Genomic DNA, 27,428 nt, shown 5'->3' on the forward strand with positions numbered 1-27,428 from the left:
AAATGTGTGTGTGTGTGTGTGTGTGTGTGTGTGTGTGTGTAATGTCATTTCATCTCCATGGCAACCTGTCACAGACATCTATTATGAAGACAAAACACTGAGGCTCTGACAGTTACCTAAGCAGCCGAGTCACGGAGCCGGAGTCAGCAGGGCGGAGGTTTGAATCTAGGTCTGCGGATCCTACCGCCTGCATGCTGCCACAGTCCAGGCGGAATGAGAGACTCTGTGCCCAACTCAGAGCAACAAGGACCATGGCACACAAACCCCTGCACTGACAGTAAGGTAAAGACTAGGATTCAGCTGAGAGATCTCGGGCCTCAGGCAAGGAAGTCTTTCAAGGAGTCTGTCAATGTCATAACCTGAATCCACACAATGGAAAGATGGAAGATACCTAAGTCCCACCTCCCTCATGGAGGCCTGCCTGGTGGCCGTGAGGACAGCCCGTTAGTGGAGAAGGGGTTTCTCTCTGTTAGAAGAAGTTTAGTTCCATCTCTACAAGTTCTGAATACCCCAGAAGAGAAGGACCAAGTTTCACAACGTAGTAGAGCTCCAGAGCACTTACTACTTGGTTCAACGCCTTTAAAAAATCCAAAACAAAACTTGGCTTGAAACATGACCATTATCCCAGAGCACCAGTATTTTTCCACTGCAGGGACAGGCCAGCAAAATCAATCATCATCAGCTCCAGTTTTTTTTTTGTTTGTTTTTTGTTTTTAATTTAAACCTAATAAATTCAGAACCAAAATACCACGGAGGATCATTCAACAGATGGTTTATTGGGCACGTGCTCTGCATCAGGTCTTGTGCTAGTTGCTGAGGACCAGGTCCACCATTAGGTAAACAAAACCCAGAATCCCTGCCCTCACAGATCTGAGAGTCTAGTGCATTATTCTCCAAGTTTCTTTATCTAAAAGAGCATATTTTTGATGAAAAAAAGACTCTCTCCATTACAAAGCTATGGCTGAGACTGGAAAAGAGATCTATGCACTTTGGTGGTATAAAAATCCATCTGTGAACATAAACTTCATGCTTCCTTACACCTGCTCGTAAGAACGTGTCTTGCTGGGTTCTTGACAACATTCTTAACAGAAGGTTACTAAGAGTCACTGACTAGGCGATCTGATTACGAGTTCCCTTAGGAACAGAGCAGAGGCCTGTCATGCTGCTCGCTCCCCCAGGACTAACAACAAACATTCAATAAACACTCTTGCTGAAAAACAAATTGCCTCAAATGCTTCCAAAGACATAGTTTGGATTCCTCACACTTTTGGTTCTGGATGGCAGCTGGAACTTCTCTACACAGGTTGCAAACGGCATTGCAGAGAAACTGAATTTTAGGGCAGATCATTCTAGTTGAGCACCTTCCTTTGATGGCTAAGAATGCCTAGAGCCGGCGATGACAGCTTTATGGGGGCAGAAAGAGGGGCAGGCACGTCTCCCCCCTCTAGGGCTCTGTGCACCGATTTATATCCCCCTCCACCATTTTCCCCTCGAAGCAGGACACTAGTGACTACATTTTAGTTGCAAACTAATTTTTCTTTGGAGCTTTATTAAATTTAGCACCTCCTAGATAGTGGAACTCGTATCATTGCTTTAGCCTTCTGGAAGCTTACTTCTGGGGAAAATACAGAGTAATCCAGACATCAGGGAACCTCATCTGCAAAATACTGAACATAGAAGATCCACTTCTAAAGCCAGGTAATTTACCCCAATCAGCAAATTCCGTGCACTCACGTACCGGCCGTCCATGAATGCTTTCATAATATAACAGAGCTTTCTGCAGGGCCACTTTCTCATTAGCAATCTGGTCTTTGGTCATATCCTGTATAAACACAAGGATAGAAAATGAGAAAGGGGAAAACATTTGTGAATGTCCCGACTTCTTTATTTAGTTAAACAGATTTCCCACGGTGAGGTCAAAAAGAATGTTTATACAACAGCTCTCCCTAGCTCCATCCAAAGCTAGGAATTAGCTATTCCTGGTGTCTTATTGGAAACACAGACAGCACAGCAGAATCGTCACCTATGACTACTCCTATCTCCCATGCAGTGGGCAAAGGCACGTCGGATTGAGGTAAGCAAGGCTGCAAGGCACATGGGGCTTAGCTTATCGGCTCCGGCAATGACTACAGTTACAGGACACACATTCCCAAAGGCTTGTCTCTAATCCTCAGAGAGTCACCACGCTGTCTATTAACTGAAACAAGTCCATTCTGCAATCTGTACAACAGGGTTTCCTGCTTTCAGGCTGTAGTCCAAACCCAAAGTACCTGCAGTTAAAACACTCTGAGTTTGTTTTATCTGCTGCTTCTCTGGACGTCTCAGAGTGTGGAAGGTTTAAAAAGGTGTCGCGGGCTTCCCTGGTGGCGCAGTGGTTGAGAATCCGCCAGCCGATGCAGGGGACACGGGTTTGTGCCCCGGTCCGGGAGGATCCCACGTGCCGCGGTGCGGCTGGGCCCATGAGCCATGGCCGCTGAGCCTGCGCGTCCGGAGCCTGTGCTCCACAACGGGAGAGGCCACAACAGTGAAGGGCCCGCGTACCGCAAAAAAAAAAAAAAGGTGTCGCTCTATCACCCTTCCCATTGGGACCCTGGGACATGCCCTGCCATCCTACCACACTGACTGGAGTGCTTTAGGGTTAGCAGTCGGCTCGGGGCCTGCACAGAATCACACCTTAATGTCCTCAGGACGGCTGGTTTCCACCCGCTTCTCCTGGAGCTTCCTTTGGATGGATTCCAGTGTGGCTTCGACGCTAGGTTTTAAGGCTTTATCTACCAGCTCTTGCTTTTTCTCATCTTCTTTCTCAAGTTGGGAGCCAAAACTCTTGGGGAGAGTATTGCTTCGCTGCCGCATCCTGGGGCTTAGGTCCTCTTCCGATATCTTCAGTTTTGACTCTAGGAGAAAAGATTTGGGGGTGGAGATGTATGGGAATTGACGTCTGCTGAACCCAGATTGTTTTTCTATGCTGTTAACGACTGCTTAGCCTTGTCTATTTTTCTCCAAGAAAGTATCTAATTATAATATTAGTCGAAATCCCTGGGTTATTGTGTTAAACCCAAGAAAAATGATAATGTCTTCCTGGATTATCTGGTATGATTTCCTAACCCTAATTCCTGAGAAAGTTTTAGTTCTTTAACAGCCATGCGTTAGCCACACCAACCTGTTTGCTGTTCTCAGAATGAGGCGGATGTCTTCCTACACTGATTCCCTTAGCGTTTACAGGTATTTGCAGATCTAGCGCCCAAGTGATGGCCAACTTTTTCTGTATGACGTATATACCTCATTTTGGAATTATTTTCACTTTGTATTCTATTCTATTGTGTATATGACTCTGTGTCCTAAAAGACAGCAAGCGCCGCTTTGAGGGACAGGGACCAAATCCTTTTCATATCCATCTGTGTTCTATGTCTTAATTCCATAGCAAATAAAGCCTTGGATTAAACAGGTGCTTCGAGTTGAAACCATCATCCTTATATTAGTGATTTAGGGAAGTAAAAAAAAAACGCTGCCGAATTTGCGTCTTAGCTGATCTGGGTTGCCCCATGATTGAGGCCATGGGAAGACATGGAGAAAGTGTGCCCTGAATACTTAGAGCCCTGGGAAGCAGCTCCAAGAAACTTGTCTTTCCTGGAATATTTTAGCAGTGAGTGGCCCTCAGCACGTGGTGAGATCAAGCTTCTGCACCTGGCTGGTTCTCTGGAAACCACACCATAGGTCTAGAACTTCACCTACCTTTAAGTTGCTTCCGGAATTTGGCAAGGTCATTTGTCCATTTCAGAACCTCTGGATTGGCTGCTTTGTCGCTGTGGGAAGGCTGAGAAAAGGAAATCTTGAGTAAATGTTTTGGAATTGGGGCAGGAAAAAGAAGAGTTTGATCATCAGTTTGTTTTAAACAGGAAGGAAAAGTTGAGTTCTACTGGAATAATAAGTGAACCGTGATTAATCAGAGCTACTTCACAGTGGGATTCCGTTATCCTTCTTTCTATCTGGTTGTTTATTTATTTTTTAATACTATCTGGTTATGTTTGATGCTTTCAAAGAATTCCTCAGAGGCAAAATTCTGGATTTTTATGATCATGGACTCCTGTGAGGCCCATGGCCTCTTTTCCTTTATTTGTAGGGGTCGACCTGTCAGGCTAACAGGACAGAAAGCAGAGGGGTATATGATATTTTACACTACAACCACCACGAAAAATGCCTTTTTTTGCCACTCTTGTGAGAAATACTAAGGATAGAGCTGAGAGTAGAATGAGGTCAGTACTAATAAAATTTTAGAAGATAAGCTTGAATTACGTTTTAGGCAAACAAACTACGTCATTTAATGATGTTTTTCCCATCCCTGTTCACTGATCCATTTGCAAGATGTTGAGGAAAGCATTCAATTCCTTTGTAAGGATACACCTGTGCAAGGAAAATGCCGATACATGTCTGGGGTTTATCAGGGTTTATTACCCCAGTGTTTATTGCCTTTTTGTTTTGAGATTCCCTAGAAATTTCCCTTCACCTTTATCACTTCTCTGAGTTGTTGATGCTCAGATACATCACGTCAAGGGAGGCGGGGGACAGAGAGAAGCCGGTGAGGATGCACTCACCTTGTACTTCCGCTCTTCTTCAAATCTGTCTTCAAACTTCCGGATCTTCTTTTTAAGGCTCTGAATCCTTCGCGTGAGCTGGGCAGGTGTCAGGTCCTCTTGCTCATCGTCATAGGAGCCCAGAGAGGAGCTGCGTCGCCTGTGAGGGACACAGTGAGGGGTCAGCTTCCCTGGGAACAGTCACCGTCTGCTGGGAGGGGCTCTGGGGACGAGGGATGAGGCATGGGGAAGGCAGGGGTCGGGGGGGGTGGGGGGGGACGGTCCAAACCGTGTTTATCCTCTCGAATAAAAGAAAGCTGACTGCTAACTCATTTTGTGACCTTGAGCTCTGCATGTCGTGCCTTTTCAACAGGTCCACTCTTCTCTAGCTCACCTTTACACTTGGCAAAGCTAGGACTGACATGTGCACAGTGGGCCTCACAGTTAAATAAGAGAGAGCTCTGGAAAGGAGGTGCTGATGGTGATTCAGCTGATGATGCTGTAGTTGGGCCACAGGTCAAGTGAAAAATTACAACAGAGCGTGTGTGCTAGGATGGAGAATTTCAAACGTGTTCCTCCACATACTTACGACTTAATTAAAAAAAATTACTAGCCATCAGCAACACGCCTAGGTCTTCTAATGTTACAGGGATGGTACCTTTGCGCATCTGCAACATAAAGAAACATACCTCATGAAAGGATGGGAATTGGGGGGAGAAGGAGGCACTTCCGTGTCGTCCAGGTACTGCCTGCTCTGCCCGTAAGCGTAGAAGCGGGGAGAGAGCATGGGGTCGCTGTCCTCGTCCAGGAGCTGCCGAATCAGGCGCCCTGCCTGCGGGGAGAGGCGTGCTTCGTCAGCGTGCACACTCTCCTGCTGCCACGAGGAGAAAGCAGGGGTGGGCTCTGGAAAAGAACAAGGGTAAGAGGGCCAAATTGTTCTTTAGAGCACACTTGTTTACTGAATGCCATCAGGAGGAACTGAATTTGGGAGGCACTGGAGGGTTTCACATTTTATTTATTTGTTTATTTTTTTTGTTTGGCTGCGCTGCACGGCTTACAGGTTCTTAGTTCCCCAACCAGAGATAGAACCCGTGCCCCCTGCAGTGGAAGCGCAGAGTTCTAACCACTGGACCACCGGGGAATTCCCAGTTTCACATTTTAGATGGAAGGCTGTAACTCGGGACACTATGCCCTGACCGGAATCAGCAAGTCTAACTGACAGCCATCATCTACCCTCTGTCTCCATCCTCACTTGCCTTCAAAAGAGAATGTGCTAAGGCTGCCCTGAGGAACAGTGTGTGCTTCCAACTTCCCCCACAGATCACTGATGATAACTTCTCCATCTGAGGGTGTTATGGAAGAGAAACTCACATGTGCCTGGGAGGGAGGGGTTTGGCATCATGGCTGGACATCCCTCACTGAAACCACTAAGGAATCACATTAACCTTGTGAGACCCCGTCGGTTTAGGAGTTTACGCCCTCCGCTGAGGTCATTCAATAAGCCGTTTTGTGTGCTTCTGCTTAGCATGTTAGGATTTAGCATGTTTAAAATATATGCTCTGTACTTGAAACTTTAGAGGCTACTTAAGACTACAGTTAAAGTAAGATACATGCATAAAATTCGTCAAAAAAGAAAAAAAGAATGCCTTACAAAGGACAAATCAGTATGAATTATTTTAGACAACCTTGGAAAAAAAAACAGACTTAGCACAAAATCCTGATTTGTCATTTTGGGAGGGAATAGGATGATATTTATTTCCTTTCACTGCAAGACCCACCACCTCAATGTATTTCTTTCCTCATTAAAAAAATCCTATCTGACATATTTTAAGGATAGATCTCAGATGATGTAGGGTATTTCATTTGTAATACTCTCCTTCATTAAAAAAACAAAAAAAGATTATGCTTTAAATACACTTGTGGATATTGTGATTTACACAGGCTGGAATTTGGCCAAGATCTTAAATTCTGGGATTCCCACAGTTTGAATCATGGAACAATTGCTCCTTCAGCTAGCAAAGTATTTCTAAAATCTACAAAATTATCTTAAACAAGTGCTTACTCAGTATTTTACTTCAAAAGATCATACTGTAATCACAGAACATTAAAGCTGGTTGAAACTTCATATATCATCTAACCTGGTGACTTTTCAAACAGGGTCACAGAGAGAAATATAAATAACTCCTAACGTACAGGTCCTCACACCACCCAACAATGAGGCAGAATTTTTAGGTGAGGGTCCACATATGTGTGAGACACACACACACAAACACATGCAAACACACACTCTCTAGAAAGCTTCCCAAGTCTTCCAAAATGCAGTCAGGTTTGAGAACTACTGATTCAATCCAACAGATTACAGATAAGGACACTGAAACCCAAAGAATTCCAGAGCAAATACCTAATCAATGACAAAGAGTTGGGTCTAGAAACTCAGTCTCCTACCCTCCAGGATAGTGCTTCAATTCAGAATGTGCCAGGTGCTTCAAGGACAAGGCTGACTGTCTTAAAAAAAAATTTTAAACCCCACAGTACAGTAGGAGAGTTAGGCAGATTAATTTAAAAGAGTGAACCTCATGTGGAATGAGACCCACAGGTTCTCAAAATTTAAAGACAACCAAGTTATCTGGTAACACAGACGATACTATAAATACGTTGAAAAATGAAAGCATGTTAAAGACAGAGTCTTGCCTATGGAGTCTTAAAGAGTGGCAGAGAATATGCTGGTAGATCGACATGGCTAAAGCCGGAGACGAACAGGAGTTGTTTCATTGTTTGTACTGACGCTGTTGGCTGGCCCCCCCTAAGTGGCAGAGCTCAGATACGAGCAGCTCTGGAAATGCCAACAGGGAAGAGTGAAAATGGACTGAGAGGTGAGGGGGTATGAGGGAAGGAGAAGGTGGGTGGAAAGCAATTCCTAGAAAAATAACAAAAATGTAGTAGAAAGCTGCAGAAAATGGAACTATTAAACTGAGTGGATGACATCGTCTATTTCATGATATTTCCTAAGACAGGAGTCATTTTCTATAAGGACTAAAAAATCAGTGGAACCAGGACAGGGAAAGGGTTAAGATGACTTGAACAGTAAAGCAGCAGGCCATCACCTCACTGCCAAGTGGCAAAGGAGCAAAACCCCGGGGGGAAGGGCTCGGTGGTTGGTGAGGACAGAGGGCATCGGCTACACAAAGTCTGATGTTGATGTTGGCATGGGCGTGCTGTCTACTTTGACGTTTCTCCTCATCAAAACTCAGCTTGAAAAGGTGTTACTTTAGGTCCTGAAGCCCTTTAATCTGTCTGAATCTAGCAGATATAACTCTTAAAAAATATTACAACTAATCTTTGCTTTGAGCTTGAACTCTGTGGTCTCTGTGCACCAAAATTTTTGCAAAAACAGTATGTGTTTGTGATCATTAACCAAACATGTCTCCGGTAAAAAATATACAGTGATCCTGAGTTAACTACAAAATACTAATCACGTGCTTGTTTGATGGTTTGTGACTAACATGGGGCCATCCCTCAGCCTGCCTTTTTGTTAACACAGCTGTCTTCTGGGGCTCCAGTCTTGACCCATCGCTTCACTGACAAGAAGACAAAATGTGTCATTTTCCTAGTGTCACCAGTGGTATATATAAAGTACATGGCTAAAGAAATTCTAGCTTATGGGTGACATTGTTTCTTGAATTCACTTTTTAAATTTTTACTTTTTACTGTATGATTCTGTTTATTTTATGATTGAAGTATAGTTGGTTTACAGTGTTGTGTTAATTTCAGGTGTACAGCAAGGTGATTCAGATATATATGTATACATATATATATACACATACACACATACACACATGTATATTCTTTTTCAGATTCTTTTCCATTACAGGTTATTATAAGATAGTGAATATAGTTTCCTGTGCTATACAGAAGGTCCTAGTTGTTTATCTATTTTATTTATTCATTTATTATTATTATTATTTTTTAACATCTTTATAGGAATATAACTGCTTTACAATTGTTTACCTATTTTATATACAGTAGTTTGTATCTGTTAATCCCAAACTCCTAATTTATCCCTCCCCATCCCCTTTCCCCTTTGGTAACCATAAGGTTGTTTTCTATGTCTGTGAGTCTATTTCTGTTTTGTAAATAAGTTCATTTGTATCATTTTTCTAGATATCACATATTAGTGGTATCATATGACATTTGTCTTTCTCTGTCTGACTTAGTTCACTTGGTATGATAATGTCTAGGAAATTCACTTATTTAAAAATGAGAAATATAAGACCATTAAGAATTTCAACCTTATAAGCTGGGACAAAGTGAGAGAGTGGCATGGACTTATATATACTACCAAATGTAAAATAGCTAGTGGGATATATACTACCAAATGTAAAATAGCTAGCTAGCGGGAAGCAGCCGCATAGCACAGCGAAATCAGCTCAATGCTTTGTGACCACCTAGAGCGGTGGGATAGGGAGGGTGGGAGGGAGACGCAAGAGGGAGGGGATATGGAGATATATGTATACGTATAGCTGATTCACTTTGTTATACAGCAGAAACTAGCACACCATTGTAAAGCAATTATACTCCAATAAAGATGTTAAAAAAAAAGAATTTCAACCTTAACAAAATAAAAAGACATGTTTCATCATTAGCTGCAGATAGAACAGAAGTTTCTCACCTATGCAATATGAAATGCTTAAATGATTTCTCTCTCCTTTTTCTCTCCTTCTTTAATTCTATACAGTCTTATAATTTAAGGCTCCTACTCAAAAGTGTTATATAATTACATGTAATACATAGTTCAATATAACTAAAGAATCAGTAAGACCAACTATTCTTCTGTTTTAGTTTGAAGTGATCTAAGACTACAAGGCTATCTCATGTTTTCATAGTTGGCACTCAAATAGAATAACAAGAACAAACTGAGGACAACCCTGCAGTCCGTGACAGTATGTCCTGTGCATTACCTACCTGCTTAGAGAGCGAGTCTGAGACTGTGTTCACTGACCATTCCCAGCTGAGGGCTTGGGAAATATTTTATATTTTAAGCAGTAATTCTAGAGCAATGAAACAGACAAGGATATTGCAAGACAATTATTCAAAGGAAAACAGAAAAGAGTGGAGGCTTCAAACTGGATTTTCATCTTAAAGGACCACATAAAACAAAAGCGTTTTCATATCTGGACCAGAATTCCCTGGATACGGTGGTTTTGATCTTAGCCATGTGTCTGGTCACAAAGAACTCTGGACTTAAGTATGGCACGTCTATTAAAAATTAATCCGCCCAGGTTAGCTGACATCACAGCAGGTCAGAAATAACAGAGATAAAAGCTGTATGCTTGCTACCTAAGTAATAAAAAAGAAGAGATCCTGGGGGAGTTCCAGTTCAGACACTACAGCACACATGGAAATAAAGGAGATTCACTGCAGGAAGAGGGAATACAACTCTGACTAATGCTAACGTGATCACTGGGACACATATATGTGATCACTGGGACATCACAGCTGATCTCTCTGCTTAGCTGGCTGGATCCATTTACTACACAAAGAAAACTGACTACTGATGATTTATCTCTAAGAAATCTGCACAGAATTAAGGGAGCTGATGTTTTCCGTGTCTCGTTACCACCTATGTGTATGCTACTTAGAGTCATTCCTACTTGTCATGATGTCGCACTGTCTTCCCAGGAGGCTACTCAGCAGCCCTGGAGGTCCCTGCACATCCCAGATACAGAAACATGGAAGCCCCACTGGTGAGGGGTCTTCACTGGGGGAATCCTTTCATAAAATTTTCCTTAGAATTCCAAAATTTAATCTTAGAACAATGGCTGCCCTATTAAATTGTTCCAATAGTTTCCCAAACTATCAGAGTTAGAGGGAAACTTAGTAGCCATCAATCCAAAATGACATCAACTAGGTCCATCCATGTTCTGCAAATGGCATTATTTTATTCTTTTTAATGGCCGAGTAATATTCCATTATATATATATATATATGTACCACATCTTCTTTATCCATTCCTCTGTCGATGGACATTTAGGTTGCCTCCATGTCTTGGCTATTGTAACTAGAGCTGCAATGAACATTGGGGTGCATGTTTGCCCTACTGAGTGAAGTAGGTCAGAGAGAGAAAGAGAAACATCGTATGACATCCCTTATATGAGGAATCTAAAACGGAATCTAAAAAGAAATAATACAAATGAACTTATTTATGAAACAGACTCACAGACTTAGAGAACAAACTTATGGTTACTGGGGGGAAGGATGGGAGGAAGGGATAGTTAGGGAGTTTGGGATTGACATGTACACACTGCTGTATTTAAAATGAATAACCAACAAGGACCTACGGTATAGCACAGGGAACCCTGCTCAATGTTATGTGGCAGCCTGGCTGGGAGGGGAGTTTGGGGGAGAGTGGATACATGTACACGTATGGCTGAGTCCCCATGCTGTGCACCTGAAACTATCACAACATTGTTAATCGGCTATATTCCAATAGAAAATAAAAAGTTATGGGGCTTCCCTGGTGGCGTAGTGGTTGAGAGTCCGCCTGCCAATGCAGGGGACACAGGTTCGTGCCCCGGTCTGGGAAGATCCCACATGCTGTGGAGCGGCTGAGCCCGTGAGCCACGGCCACTGAGCCTGTGCGTCTGGAGCCTGTGCTCTGCAACGGGAGAGGCCACAACAGTGAGAGGCCCACGTACCGCAAAAAAAAAAAAAAAAAAAGTTAAAACAAACAAAAAAACATCAGCGAACACTCACTCAGTGCCCATCAAGTGACTGTGCTGAATATTCTGCATATGTTAGCTCATTTAATCCTGCAAAAACATACTAAGTAGATACTACTATAGTTACTATACGTTATCATGTACTGTGTCACCTGTTACAAGATGGGGAAGCTGAGGCCAAAACTGAGACATGCTGACTACCTTGTCCACAAAGCCGGTTAAGTGGTAGAGCCATGATTTGAACTCTGGATGTGTCTGCCTCTTAACCTCATGGTCCACTGCCTGCCGCGATACTGAACTGGCATTGCTTAGAAAGAGGCATCCGGGTGGAAGTCAGGAGACTCAGTGATCTTGAATCATCATTTTGCCTCTTTTGGCCTCAGCTTTCTTAGCTGTATAATGGAAGGGCTCAACTGTAAGATCTTTAAGATCCCTTGCTTCTCTATCATTTTTTTTAGAGAATTTCCTTTCTACAGTTAATTTTGATAAGCAGTAAGTGATGAATAAGATATCTGAAGTATTTTATGTCCTTTAAAAAATGTTCTTTAAAAGCTGATTTCACCAGGACAAATCTACTAGAGTAACCGAGTGTTTACATCTCAGTACTTCCACAAGGGGTATCCCCAAATCAACATGAATTGGCCGATTAGGAACATCCTAATTATGTAACTTTCAGGGACTTTAAATCACGAAGACTAGTTCATTTGATTTGTGTACTCATTTAATTTTGGAGAGTGGAAACCCTAGTAATAGCGAGGATGATGTTGCTGTCATGTGGACAGATCAAATAATGTGCCCTAATACACAGCTACACGTAGAGAAAAAACAAAGATCAAGCGTGTATTAATTACCTGTCAACAAGCACAACTAGACCCTGATCCTACATTCACTTTGAGAGGGTCCCACTCTATGTAGCCTATGGAACCTATTATCAGCTTCATTTTTCTTTTTAGTTCCCTGATACCATACGCCCCAGAAGCCAGAGAACATCATTTCCATGTGGGAGCATACACGGCAGAGAGCAGTACCAGCAGGCTGATCGTTAAGTACTGTCTCACCTGATATCCTGTGCATGAGAACGAACTATGGCTTGGGGATGGAGAATAAGCAAACCGAAAAGAGGGCGTTACACTACATGGTGGTCTGGAGACTAGTGACGGAGACCTATAGATGGACACTGGCTCATACGGTTTCGGTAACTACTCCTTTTGTTTACATATTTTGTTGCACTGGTTTCACATTCACAGTTTAAATTAGCGCAAAGTTAATTCCTTACTGGAAAGCCACCATTTTGTTTCTTACTGAAGCTACAGAAAAAGGTGATATTTTAGTGACTGAACTGACGGCTGTCATCTTAGCCACGCTTTATGCAAAAATTCCTTTGACTATACGTACAGCTGTATTACTGCTATAATGTAAAGTGGACATTTAAAATACATAAATATATATATCAATATACTGAAAGCAGTAACCAAATGATCTAAACAGCCCTGAAATGAATCCACGTAGATTTCTGAGATATGCAAGTTCAATGCCAAATGCAGTAATCGGCAAAAAAAAAAAAAAAAGTTAAAGCCACTCATTTCATAAATTCCATGGATAACACAATTCACATTCCCAAGCACAGTAAAATGTATTGCTTTCTCACCATAAGCTTTAACAATTTCATCGTTTTCCAATACAAAATATAATAAAATATTGGTCCCTTCATCTTATTTTTTATCTGGCAGAAAGTTCTTTACATTAAGTGATGAGATGGTTTTAAGGAAACAATAAGTTAGCTTTCACCCACTCTGGAGAGATTTATATTTAGCCTCTTTAAGTGTGCTGGAAGAGACTATGAATTTATGATTAACCAAAGTAAAAATAATCCAACACCTGAGTCCACTTCAGTAGGAGGAGGAAGAATCTACCTTCCCCTTTCCTCAATAAATCATCAAGATAATATGGCCAACTTGAATTCTGCCCCCAAATCCTAGTTTTTATCTAGAGCTGTATGTTAATGATATGAGGAGACCATGTTCTTGAAACCCAAATATAGCATTTATTTTGGCTACTGTTTTTGTTTTATCTGGGTGACAGTGGCTACCATGGGACTTTTTTTGGTGGGGTGGTAAGGTTGTTTTTAATGTATGAATTAAAAGCACACCTGATTATTTCAAAGTACACAAAAGAACAACAACAAACACTAGCCAGGAATGTATCACTTAAAAACAAAACAAAAAACCCTGAATTCTTCCCCCAGTGGACATATTATGAGCTGGGAAGATCTGACAAAATCTCAGATCCACTGCTTAATTACATGGGGAAAACAAAACAACACAACAACAAAAAGAACTGGAACATGTTTCTTAGATTGCAAAGAGGGAAAATTAGAATCAAAAAACAGTCTGATTTTGTTTCACTAAAGCCCGATGCAAGGAGCATCACGGGTGCTACTATTTTTCACCTTGTGATCTTTTTAGATCATCTTTTGGCCCTCCGTCTAAGACCATTAACATAATGAATATACTTTTTGGTTAAGAAGGGGTGGGCAGAAGACAAGAAACTCAGGTGCTTTGGAAAAAGACTGATTTTTTTAATAGTTGTCATTCTCTGCTAAGTCATTGTGTTAAATCAGGCTGCTGTTCTGAACTCAGGAGCACAATTTCTCCCTCTCTGTAGCCTTCAAACACACAGACGGCCTAGAGGCAGATGGGCACTTATTTTGGACACACACTGATATGTTTGGATGCAGACACATGGAAAATGGAAGAACAGCAGCTGGAGAGAACGGCTGCAGGATCCTCCCTGCAACACAGTTCTGACGAGACGAGGACACCCTCTCCTTCCGCAGAAGTACATTTCTCACATTTTTGTCGAAAATCTGTAGAAAAACCAATCTAAAGCCATGGATTACAGGCTTTCAAGAAGAAGCACTTTTATTCCGTGCTTTCTTGATAAGCAAATTCCTTATGTTTGCTAACCTGGATTTAAAAATTCTATCCATAGAAACAAACATAGACTCAAAGCAGATCAAAATAATCTTGAAAAATGGGGAAGAGACTTAATGAAGGAGGTGGATGGTGGGCATGTAGCAGGGGGAAGCAGTTACACTGACAGCAAACCCTAAATGCACACCGGTTCCCTATTACTCAGCTTGTACTCCTAGAGGGAAAAAGGCACTCACACATCAGCACCCCTGGAGAGTCAAAATGAGGGAAAAAAAGAAAAAAAAGGACTGCAAGGTGACACTATAATAAAGGATAAGCACATTTTCTTTCATAGATTGCAGTTACTCTTGGCAACACTGAACGTGACACATTCCTATGTCAGGGGAAGGATTTTCAGTCATTTAGAAATGTGGTTTACTTCTGCACACATAGCTCCCGCTCTCACCCACACATCCAACATGCTTCTCCTTTCTGCTAATTTACATACACTTTTCCAATATTAAATCATCCAGACGACCTTACCTTCCCAGCTCGTCTCATCACACAGTGCAGTCAGGTCCAGCTCAGGCGCTCCGGAGACAAAGCTCTCTTGCTGGTCATCAGCATTTGGAGTCCTCTGCAGCTTGCTGTCAGGTAGGCTGGGATGCTCCTGGATCTTCATGGTGGGGTCCTGCAATAACAGCACAACGTCCCCAGATCTCTACTGCTCATCAAAACCCCCAAACGTCCGCAGCAATTCCACTCCTGCTGGATGAAACCTCCCAAGCCACAGCTGCTGATGTCTCCGGCACGCAAACCAAAATCATAGCTTGATGCCCCCTGGATGCTAGCTGGCCACTTGCATGCAAAAAGCGACCAGCCATCTGCGCTCCTTTAACTTTGCTTCTGGAAGAAAGACAAGATGTTTTCCGAGGGCTGTTCTTCCTGATAACTGCTGGCAGCTGACAGTCTGGATGATTACTGACTGGGGCCAGGAAGGAGGGAAAAGGAGTTTGTGTTTCCTTAAAGGAGCATGGCTCTCCAGACTGTAAACAAAAACCCAAAACTCAGCTAGTGCTGTTGCCAAGGCTGTAGCAGCAACATGGTGTCTCCTGCACGCAGACTTCTTTGCCCCTTAGGTAAACAGTGCTGCAGGGCCAGGAGCAGAGGCTGTGTACACGTGTGCTCTCCTGCTGGCCCTGCAGGCTTAGATCAATTAAGCGGGGCTAGCTGCACATTCCCAGATTTCCTGTGGTTGTTTTTGCCTCGAGTGTGGGGAGAACAGACTATTTATGGAGGAGCTCTGGGTATGCACTGTTGCGCAAATTCAGACAGCAAGAGGGTCTGGTATCGCAGCTAGCAGCTAAGCAGTAAGGAATACACACTCTGGAAATGAGCCAAAATTACACAGGGAGCACGACTTTTTTTTTTTTTTTTTAAGTAAAAAGGCAAGAGCTGGCAAGTCAGTGATGCATAATTTATATCTTACAAATATGCAACTGTGGCTTGTTTTCTTGGTTTTGTTTATTGGTGGCACGCACACCAGGCTAGGATGTCTGGGGGATGGGAAAACTCTTCCCCCAAAGGCTGCTATTTTAACTAAGTGATTTTATGTTTAAAAAACTGCATTGAAACTTAGTCTTTTTTACCTTGTCTTTTGGCATCGGGTAAACCCAACCACTGCCATACTCTCCTCTCTCATAAAATTATAAATAAAAGTGTTGCCTCAAAACACATTTCTCAAGTAGCACAGATCTGTACAAAAGATTTTCTGTGAGAATAACTGGAAATTTATTTTAGCAAATATACCATCATTAAATAAAAAAACAAAAACATCTGGAAATCATAAATGATTCTGTGTATGAGAAATATTCTTATGATTAAAATAAAGCAGTACTAAGACTTCCACCCCCTTTTAATAGCTATTTATCCTACTTTGATATCACCAGGGGAATAGATAGGGTTTTACTACTATATTTCCATGAAATGAAGCATTCTCTTCACATTTAGGATAAAATGAAATATCACCAATCAGTTCATGATAAGCTACTGAAGTCAGATGGAAATGCTAAGTAAATCTGGGGCTTTAAGACACTTTAAAAATTCTGCTTGTCTATTGTAGGGAAAAAAACACACAGATTATGCATTTATGTCACAAAAATCATTTGTTCCCTGAGCTGAATGCTAAGTAGACAGAGTTGAATGACCCAATCAGGTGCTCAGCTTTTTAAAAGGTACAGCATCAGTTAGTCACCTATCGTGTGTGTGTGTGTGTGTGTGTGTGTGTGTGTGTGTTAGAACCTCATACAGCAAATAAACATTTTCTCAATAAAGATCTCTAATAATTGTTACAACACTTAGAGACATATAAAAGGGAAGAATATAAGAAATGTGATTCCATGTTGTAAGTATAGCACTTTCTTCACAAGGAACATCTTTGAAGCCACAGACCAGCAGAGGAGCAGACATGAATTTTCCCTCCGGGCAGACCTGGGATTGAAGTGTGACTGACAGTAGCTCGGTGCCCTAGCTGAGCCATTTCACTCCTCTGAGCCTCCATTTCCTAATCTATAAAACGGCACTGAAAACATGAACCTGGCAAGGTTCCTTTGAAGATCTGAGAGAAGGTATGAAAGGCCTCCAGCATGGTGCCTGGAGCACACAAATGGAAGCGATCTCTCTTTTTATTATTATTGGGCACCATAGGAAGATGAGTAAAATATTGCTACATCTCAGAATGCTCAGGAGAGGAGTGGGAGATGAGGTATATAAACTGCAATTTAAGGTGCAACATGCTACGACAGGGCGGGGCAGTCTTAGACGCATTATGAAAAATGATTAGAGAAGACAGCCACTTGGGTTCCCATCACGGATCAACAACCGCGTTTGGGGGCTGCGTAGGCCAGAGGGGCTGGGGTGGAGGGCACTTCATACAGAGAGGAGGAGGAAGCGCAGAGGCGGCCAGGAGTGGGGGACAGTGACCACAGGAGACGAGAGGCTCGGGAGCCGGTCCTCAGCACACAGGACAAGGGGGTCGGATGAGCAGAGGCTGGGCTGCCAGAGGCCCTGCATACTGGGCTAAGTTTGGATTTTATCCTGTGGTAGATCATGGAAAGCCACTGAAGGCTTTTAAAAAACTGACTCATCATGGAGAAATGTGCGTTTTCCAGGCTGATGCCTCAGGCACGGGAATGCACGCTGCTGGGAAGACCCACAGGCCTCAGGCCGGGCTCACAGGCCGCCGGCACCCCCTGCTACCCCAGTCACTGGCTCTGCCCCCCCCCCCCCCCGCACCTGTGTCCCCTCAGGGCACTCAAGAGTCCTGCAGCGCCTGACACGACGTGTATAAAATCCCCCAGTTCCACAAACACACAAGCTAATTTAAAACGTGTACTTTTCATGACTGCCACATCCAAATTAGCACCAACCGCAAAGTAAGAAAATTAAAATTAGAAAATTCTTCCTTAGTTTTTTCCTCCAGAACGTATGGGTTTCCTCTCTCCTCCAACAACAGTGGGTTGGTGCACCCACCCTGTGCCGGGCTCTGTGTGAGACATGCAAGCTCTCACAGCAAGGGGGCTGGCGTTCAGCGGAACAGGCTCCACTATGCTCAGTGGAGCTCGGGAAATTCGATTTTGCTGTGAGGCCACAGCAGACCACCTTGTGAACTGGTGAGCTGCCCTCCACGGTGCTCAAGTAAAGTCTGGGAGTTAGAAATGCAGGAGAGGGAGCGATTACCACCCTGGGTAGGATGTTGGGATAGACAACCTTGATAGGACGCTATTATTCTAACAAAGAGAATCAGGTCAAAATTGTACTAGTTTATTCAATTATAAGACTATATATCACATATTCTATACATGTAACAGGGCTGTCTATTATATGTCAGGTGCTAGAGATACAAAGAGAAAGTTTATTTGCTCATTCATCTAAGAAATAATTTTTGAGGGCCTTCCATGGGCTTGACAGTTTTTTAGATGTTGGAGAAATTTCAGTGGCCCAAGGAAAGTCTCTGTCCTAATAAATCTTAAAGAAGAGGACAGTTAATAAAGAAATAAAAATTCAGGTAGTGCTATGGACATGGAGAAAACAAAGCAGGGTAAGGAGGAGGATGGAGGTATGGGCCATGGCCTCCTATTTTCTTGGGTGGCCAGGGACGGTCTTTCCAATAAGGTGACGTGTGAGCAGAGACACAAAGGAGATGCTCTTCTGTGGGAAGAGCATTCCAGGAAGAAGGAAAGCAAGTGCAAAGACCCTGAGGCATGGTCATCTTGTACATGTTGAGGAACAGCAAAGAGGTCACTGTATCTGGAGTCAAGCAGAGGCCAGTCAGGGCCACCATTTATGCGTGTTTAGAACGTGCACTGTGCCATCTATAACGGGATTATCATTCACACTGCAGACCTATATTAACTTCCATGAGCTTGTGGACCCCCTGGCTGATCTGCACAGCAAGGGAAGGATGCGTCCTACATAAACCCACAAGAGCTCGCACAGCCACACAGGGATCACTCACCAGCACATCCACACACGTGGTCCTGCGCTGCTGTGCTCTGAGCAGTCCCCGAGGCTGCTCATTCACTTGCCTGCTGCATCTGGAGGCCTGATTTCCAGTTTCTGGCCCCGCTGATCTCTGAACCAGACACAGTCACCTTGCCTGTGCTTGAAGGGTGGGCTGCTGGTGTGGTCCCAGGGTTTGCAGGCATATGGAGCTAAGGATACTGCTCGGAGGCTACACAGGCTCTATAGCAATACACTAGCAAAAACCTACCCTTCCTTCAAAAGTCTGTGAGGCTCGTCTGGGTGAGGCACCTCACCAGGTTGTTTCCCACTCTCTAACAGTGCTTACTGTAGAGTATCGTGCCTGTCTACTTGCTTGTCTGTTTCTCCTACTAGATCATTACTGTTAAAATGTCAAGGACATTCTTAAATACCAAAATATTTTTGGTTTCAACTTTTGTTGTTTACACAAATTGTATCTTCAGTTAAATCAGGGTAAATACATTCATTTCACACTTATCAACTCAGAGATCCTTGTGCTGTGATGTCACACGCTAAACCCTTGTCCAAAATGTGGTACCATACGGCAACATGCTAAATATTCATGTCATGAAATAAACTGAGGGACTGGCTCTTCGGAGAGACAATATGGTACGTGAGATATGGGTTTTAGAGTAAGAGACTGGAGTTCAAATACAGGTGACCAGTTACAAGATCTTCAATGAGTAAACTTCTTTGTACTTGAGATTCTATTTCTCTCATACAGGAACAAAACTTCATAAAGTTGTGACGATTAAGTGCAAAACATGTAGCATAAAAACAGCTAGCCCATGGGGCTTCCCTGGTGGCGCAGTGGATGGGAGTCCGCCTGCCGACGCAGGGGACATGGGTTCGTGCCCCGGTCCGGGAGGATCCTGCGTGCCGCGGAGCGGCTGGGCCCGTGAGCCATGGCCACTGGGCCTGTGCGTCCAGAGCCTGTGCTCCGCAACGGGAGAGGCCACAGCAGTGAGAGGCCCACGTACCGGAAAAAACAAAAAACAAAAAACAGCTAGCCCGGAAAAACAAAACAAAACAAAACCAAAAAAACAGCTAGCCCGTAATAACTGTAGAAGAAATGCTAATTCCATTTATACGCTACCTCCCCTTCCCATTCATTCATTGGGCAAGTGTTTATTGAACATGTACTAGGTACTGGAATTAAAGGGATTAACAAGATAGGGGATTTGGTGTGGCAGGGATGCACTGATCACATAAGTGCCAAGTCACATGCATGTTACAGAAGAAAAACACAGGGTGCTAGGGAGCAAATAAGAGAGAGCTCATTTTGCCTGGGGCCGCACGTGACATTTCACATTCAGGTAAAGGAACCATTAACTACTGGTCCATCCGCCTGATCCCTGTTAAGACTTGTCCCTGTCTGGCTGGGCCCGGCTTTTTCTATCCTGACTTTATTGATCCTGCTCTTTCCCTGGCATCAAATCGCTGGTGAAGTTTTGTTCGACCCCTTCTCCCTCCCTACACAGGATTTGGAAAAGCAGTGTAACTACTAGCTCCCCAGAGCGGGGCAGGGCAACATCAGTGCCCTGCACAAAGCAGTGTGCACAGGAAGGAACCACACAGAGTTAACAGAAGGGCCACATGGAAGTATAAACATTTACTGTTTGGCTTGACAATAAAGGAAAATGAACATAACAAATTCCCCCAATTCATCTGAATCATGAAGCTTCTGGAGCCTTTCAAGACTGGATGGAATTGGAAATGGATCTACACAAATAGAGCTTTTAAATTTTTTCTGGTTCTGATATTAAAGCCAGTAACAAATCCCAAAGCTTCCATGATATACGGTGAAGCTGAAATAACAGAGTCATCCATTTCATAACCACTTGTTGATAGGGATATTTCAGAATGTACCTCAAACCCTTCTCAGGGCAAATAAAAGCCTGCACGTAAGCTCTTGTGACAATTAATATTAATTCTTACGCTTGATTAGAAAGTCTTATCTTCTCTCCTCACTTTTTTTTTTTTGAAGCAGGATAAGAAAAAGGGAAATAGTCTTTTGTTTATTATGAATGTCCTGTTTGTTATCAAAGGTATGCTTCTAAGCTCTTTTAAGCAGTAGGCTTAGAAAGCATAAAGAATGTAAAAATATCTTGAAAGAATTTAACACTTCATTAACCTTAAACTTCTGACTACAATGACCTCTTCCAGGTACTGTAATACCCATCCATGTACTTAATAATTTTTACATGTTTTGCTTTTTTCACAAAAAGATTAAGTACAAGGTTATAATTTTACTATTCTGGATTTTATACGGAAGCCTAAAATATTTCCACAATAGAAAATAACTTATTGAAAGGAATCAAATTGAAGCATAAAGTATACACTCCACTGTAAACTGAACTCTGAAAATTTTTCAGTGTTATATTTCAGAATCTAGAAATTGCTAGTTTTAAGGACAAGCTCTCTCCTGGATACTTCCAGTTGTCAAATGAGTTTAAAAACAAACAAGTCTTTGAACTCCACATGCTCAGGGAACAGGGGGCTTAAGCTCTTGCACATGTTATCCTATTTCATCCAGCCCAAACGGTATTTTATTAAAATGTCAGCCTTTCCAAAACTCAGCTGAAGAGATCATACTTAAATTTTTGACATTTTGAAGTGACTCTAACATTTTTCCCCATCGCCAATGTGTCACTGAACAAATTTTAATGCAAACCACATTAAGAAATTCAGATGACATAGAAATGGATAACTCTCACTGACCATCCGAGACCTCAGCAGACTCTGTTTTTTGGATAAGATGAGTTGTATAATTAAAAGAAAGTAAAAAGACATGCAACAAAGTACAGGCCCATGTGTACTTTTCAATATGTGCCTTCAAACAAAAACACACTTAGGGCTGCAGAATGATTATTTAAAAAATAAAGTCACAGCTGTTCCTGCATTTGCCTTTGAGCAGCAGACTCTAAGCCAGCCCCTCTCTGCCTGTGTATCCCTCGGAGGAGCACCTGTGAAGCTGAAGGTTAGTGTTCCTCATTCTGATGAAAACACCAGTGAAAGAAGAAAGACCAAGCACCTTTCTCCAATAGCTGTCATCTGCTGTGTTATCGTATATGAGTCTGGGCGTTTATAAGGAAAAACTTCAAGGGCAATATTAATGAGGACAAAATCTGCCTTAATGGAAAATGAAATTGGAAACATTATCGTATCCATTCACAGTGGGCATGTAAATTTCAGCATCTCAATCGGATGCTATAGGAGACTTGAAAAAAATAACAGACAGAATTCTACTAGGGGTAACCAACCTCCAGACTTCCTTTCCATCTCTGAAATTTAGGAATTAGTGCGATATTATCAGAAAACCAGATTAACTATTCGGGTTGTATAAGTTCTAGAAAGTGCTCCATATATTAACAAGTAGGAAATTATGATAGACTGTAAACAAGGGAAAGAGGTTTAAAAATGGAAGACATCTTTTCACAGTCCTTCATTAGTAATAAAATATATTTCTTTGAGTGAAGGAGACACATGCCGTCACAAGTAGAAACACAATCCTAATCTTGTGGAGTGATGTCTTTTTTCCCTCCTTCGGTGCAGTTGTGAAAGAAAGATGACACAGAGAGCTTAGTCTGGATTTTAACTCACTGCCTAATTTTATCTCCTAGCTGAAATTACCATGATTACAGTGATGATTACTAGTGAGTGCTTCAGGAGTGCCAACAGTGGGCTAGGTGCTGATTGGTAAATGCACATGCGTGACACAAGTTAAGAATAGATCCTGGCCCATGGAAGAAAGCCTTGAGATTCCTTCCCCGTGATGCATCCTCTGCTGTGGGAGCCGTCCACAAAAACACCAAGGTAAATGGAGTTCAGCACGCATTTTGTTTGGGTGCCACTTGGAATTTCTGAGTTAGTTACGTAGTTCATCCACAAAGGCTGCTATCTACCCTTTTATCTCCTAAAGGGTAAGAGGCTTAAAAGGGAGTAGTTGAGAAGACCTCTCTAGGAGGCTGGTAAAGCCATTTTCTTTAAAATAAGGTTCAGTGGCATGATGAGTAGGTGCTTGCTGTGAGCAGAGGAAGGAGGAAACAGAAGGAAACTAAAACAACACTATCACGGGGACGCTGTGCTCTGAAGAAAGGTGACTAGAGACAAGGAAAGAAGGTCTGCTTGTTGCCTGGGTCTCAAGGAAGGAAGCATAAAGGAGTTGGAAATAAGAGACAAAAGCAGTGGCTCAGAAGCTGTCAAGTCAAAAGGCAGCAGCCTCTCTTCCCTTCGTCTGGCTGGGTTAATGAAGGAGTGCACGTGATAAACTGCACAGAGGAGATACGAGGCATCTAGGACACTGCGGAGGCGGGGTGTCAGGTGGCCATTCATTTCTAGCAATTTTATGCCAAATTCTACATGAGTGGGCATTTTTCTAAGAAGGGGGTCCATAGCTTTTGAATTCTTACTTTGCTAGGCTGGAAAACTTTACGGAGGTAGGAACTGCAGCTGTCATTAAATCCCAGCTCCTGGCACATTACCTGCACATAGTAGGACTCAATATATATTACTGAATAAACCCATCAGTGAGTTAGGTTAGTGTCCAAAAAAGATGAACAATCACTGGGTTAGAGGGGAAGTTCTATGTATAATTAATATATCAAGAGTCAGAACCCAAGAACGGGTTGAGAAACGCTTTAATTCTTGCCAAAAAGAAAGCTGATAATAAGATTGAAGGCGCAGTTGGAAGCATTTGGAAGTACTGGATTACATACACATGCATGAATGAAAAATGAGGCTCAGCACACTGAATGGAAGCCAGCGTCGGGAGCAAAGGAAACCAAATACTTGGGTCAGCAAGGCAATGCCCCCAGAGGACAACAGGGAAGCCAGGAAAGTCACCGGAACGTTAAGATATAGACCACAGAAGGGAGTTAGATATTTTTTCTCTGTTGTCTACTTAAAACAAGACACAAAACTCAGACAGTGAATTGGATTTAATAACTTGAACTGATTTTATGTTAATTTGAAAATGAATGAGATCATCTCTTTGACAAATCCACTAAAATTCACGATTTATTTTAATCACTTAAAAACTGCATGAAATCCTGGAAAATAAAACTAGTAGCTTTGGTATTTGTTTTGTCTTATTTTATGGAAAACCTAAGGAGAAATCTCCATGCTGTTAAAGTTTATCTTCATAAGCAAAATGAAAGAATTTAAAAAGCAAAAGAGTGGAGTTCTTATGATTTCTCATTTGTCTTTCTCACCCATCACAATCCCGGCACTGAATGTCATCATCCCTTATTGATAAGCTAATAATACTTCACACTAACTCTCAAGAATGTAGGAACAGACCTGTCACAGTCAAAATCTTACTTGTTAGCTACTCACCTCATAATGCTGGGTCTGTCTGCAGTCCTTTTCATTTTCTTTGCTACAAACAAAATATCATAAAATGTCATAAAGTTTTATAACAGTGCTTTTCATTCATTGAAATTATGATTTCATTTATTTTAGAAGCTCAGTAGCTCTAAATAAAATTCTTATGAAATTCAAAAACAAAACAAAAAAATGAATCAAAATGAAACAAAACTAGAAACAACGCAAAACAGGAATACGGTTATCTGCCTTTAACAGCACCATGGTAGATTTTTCCATTTAAACATTTTCCTCGCTATAAAATACTGTTGGTAAACATATAGTCCTTTAATTCTACTCTTTTTAGTTCTTACAATGCACATTGCACTAAATGAAAAAAAAAAGTCTATTTACATTCTTATAAACAGTGTAAGGAGAAAACTCTAAAATTACCTTCCATCGGACATCAGTTCAACATCATCAGGTCCAATCCTTTCATGAGATGGTGTGGGATTGAGACTTTCCATATTCTGTAATAAAACGAACCATTTGTTGCCCAGTAGGAATGGTAAGACGTATGCAACAACAGACCTTCCTTTGTTTAAAATAGAAACATCGGATAACAAGCAGATATTACTTCTAGTCATCAGAGTCCTATCTTTAAAGTTATGACAGTTTATTAGACACTGCTGGCATAAAATTATATGCTGAACTTTACCATTCCATTAACAAAGATATCTGATAGCAGCATAGAAATGGTCATTGTGGCCTATAACATTGTTAATTATTATCCACATTTTATAGCTAAACATAAACAAAACCCAGACTCTCAGAATACCAGGGTGGCATTAGAACTAGACTTGAGGAATCTGACCTCTAATGTAATCAGAAACCAATGTAGCATTCATTGTCTATTTAACATCTTTACAGTGTATATTGACAATATGATCTGGGGTAATATGTAGCTTATATCTAAGCTATAAAATATCCATAAAAAGACATAGAGTTAACTTGAGAACCTTTCTTTCTGTGATATTTAATGTTAATCTTTATATTAGCCAAGATGGACAGAAAATATAAACACGAAACTTACTTCAAATAGCGTGTATTTCAGGCTGACCAAGAGGGCTTAATGCTTATCAGGAGGTATATTTGTAAGGTTTTCTGACTGCCTCTGTAAAAACGGCCAACAGTTTCTAAATACAACTCAGGTGACTGAGCACAAAGTAAGCCGTCCCCATGCAGGAAGATTACAAATATGCAAACAAGAGCTCGTTTACATTCGGTAGACCCAAATACAGAGCTGCCTTGGAGATTTGGAAACGAATTTCATGGAACTCAAAGATTCATATCGGCATCAAAAGCCCATTAAGCACAATCCATGTATTCTGTGTTATCAAAATAAAGAACACATAGTGAAGCAACATGTATTCACCTACATGTTTATAATCTCTCCTTATGAAAAGCCCATTGGAAAGTATATCTGATTAAGGTTCACAATGATCCCATGAAATTGACATCTACAAAAATCTTCACAAAATAAGCATATAATTAGAGTGGATAACTAATCTTTGGCTTGGTAAATGGATAAATATTTTCCATATATGGTGGTGTGGCCAACCTGTCTGGAATTCTTAAAGTTTAAAACCCTAGGCTCGGGACTTCCCTGGTGGTGCAGTGGTTAAGAATCCGCCTGCCAATGCAGGGGACACGGGTTCGATCCCTGGTCCAGGAAGATCCCACATGCTGCGGAGCAACTAAACCCATGCGCCACAACTACTGAGCCTGTGCTGTAGAGCCCGCGAGCCACAACTACTGAGCCTGCGCACCACAGCTACTGAAGCCTGTGTGCCTAGAGCCCGTGCTCTGCAACAAGAGAAGCCATCGCAATGAGAAGCCCGCGCACCGCAACGGAGAGTAGCCCCTGCTCGCCGCAACTAGAGGAAGCCCGCACATAGCAACAAAGACCCAACGCAGCCACAAAAAACAAACAAAAACCGTAGGCTCCATCAAGAATCAAAACAAAGGGAGACAGCATACCATAACAGCTATAATGGTGGCTTTGGAGCCAGAATGTTTCGGTTGGAATCTTAGCTCCACCATTTACCACCTCTAAGACCCTGCCTGACTCTCAGTTTCCTCATCTGGAAAAGGGGGATGGCAACAATACTTAACATAGGGTGGTCATAAGGATTAAATGAGATAATACATGTAAAGCATTAAAATAATACCTTGTACTTTTAATGAATAGTAGCCGTTGCTGTTGATGTTATTATGACTTCTAAAACCGTGAAATCTCCAAGGAAATATTTTGCTGCTATTTGCCCACAGTTAAGATGATGTTCTAGGAACTAGTAAGACAGTGATTGTGTCTGCCATTATTGCACACCAATTTACATGTTTAGATAATTTACAGTTAGATAATTTTAGAATGGATCTGAGAAATTAAAAAAAAATTATAACCACATTCAATTATACTTACATTTTTTTTTTTTTTTTTTTTTTGCGGTACGCGGGCCTCTCGTTGTTGTGGCCTCTCCCGTTGCGGAGCCTGTGGCCATGGCTCACGGGTCCAGCCGCTCCGCGGTACGTGGGATCTTCCCAGGCCGGGGCACGAACCCGTGTCCCCTGCACCGGCAGGTGGACTCTCAACCACTGCGCCACCAGGGAAGCCCTATACTTACATTTTTATACCTCCAGAGTTTGAGTTAGAAGAGGCCTCTCTAACATGGCTCTCATTAAGCCAAAGCATAGTTGCTCTTTTTACCTGCATGTGATCTTCCTGATAAAGAGGGATTTATCTATGACAAAGAATCTTTGTTCTCACTGGTAATCTTCAATAGATTATCGAAATCTTTAGTGTAGGGTCTAGTGCAATAGCATTAGGTTTTCCTGATGCTGTGAAACATGAATTCCTAGGGGAAGCACAACCCTGTACCTTCAGATCACTTTAAAACACTGTCGGGCCTCCCTGGTGGCGCAGTGGTTGAGAGTCCGCCTGCCGATGCAGGGGATACGGGTTCGTGCCCCGGTCTGGGAGGATCCCACATGCCGCGGAGCTGCTGGGCCCGTGAGCCATGGCCGCTGGGCCTGCGCGTACGGAGCCTGTGCTCTGCAGCGGGGGAGGCCACAGCAGTGAGAGGCCCGCGTACCGCAAAAAAAAACAAAAAAAAACAAAAAAAAACACTGTCAATGAAATACATTTATAATGACAGTGAAAACAAATGACTATTTCAGCAGAAATAAAAACCTTCAGGCTGAGGCTAAAAAATATTCGGAAAGAAAGAAGAAAAAAATAAACCATAATATTATTATATAAATTTAAAGATACTTCAGTTAGAAAAATGTTACAAGACTGATTTTTTTCCAAAACAGAAAGA

The 27,428-nt window shown here is 42.1% G+C and overlaps 1 protein-coding gene across 2 annotated transcripts in view; it reads right to left on the bottom strand.

Annotated features, from left to right (window-relative positions):
• Positions 1-27,428, bottom strand: part of FAM13A (family with sequence similarity 13 member A) — a 329,540-nt gene that overhangs the window by 22,008 nt on the left and 280,104 nt on the right. For both annotated transcript variants that reach the window (XM_081232918.1, XM_081232919.1), the window contains 8 exons: positions 24,502-24,578; positions 24,082-24,124; positions 14,746-14,893; positions 5,261-5,474; positions 4,593-4,731; positions 3,733-3,814; positions 2,674-2,894; positions 1,739-1,822 (listed from right to left, as the gene is read on the bottom strand). In XM_081232918.1, the coding sequence (XP_081089044.1) occupies positions 1,739-1,822; positions 2,674-2,894; positions 3,733-3,814; positions 4,593-4,731; positions 5,261-5,474; positions 14,746-14,893; positions 24,082-24,124; positions 24,502-24,578 (1,008 nt within the window). The remainder of the gene's footprint in view (positions 1-1,738; positions 1,823-2,673; positions 2,895-3,732; positions 3,815-4,592; positions 4,732-5,260; positions 5,475-14,745; positions 14,894-24,081; positions 24,125-24,501; positions 24,579-27,428) is intronic.

This window comes from Mesoplodon bidens (genome assembly GCF_964165515.1).
Source record: "Mesoplodon bidens genome assembly, chromosome: 1".
NCBI classification, from domain to species: domain Eukaryota; kingdom Metazoa; phylum Chordata; class Mammalia; order Artiodactyla; family Ziphiidae; genus Mesoplodon; species Mesoplodon bidens.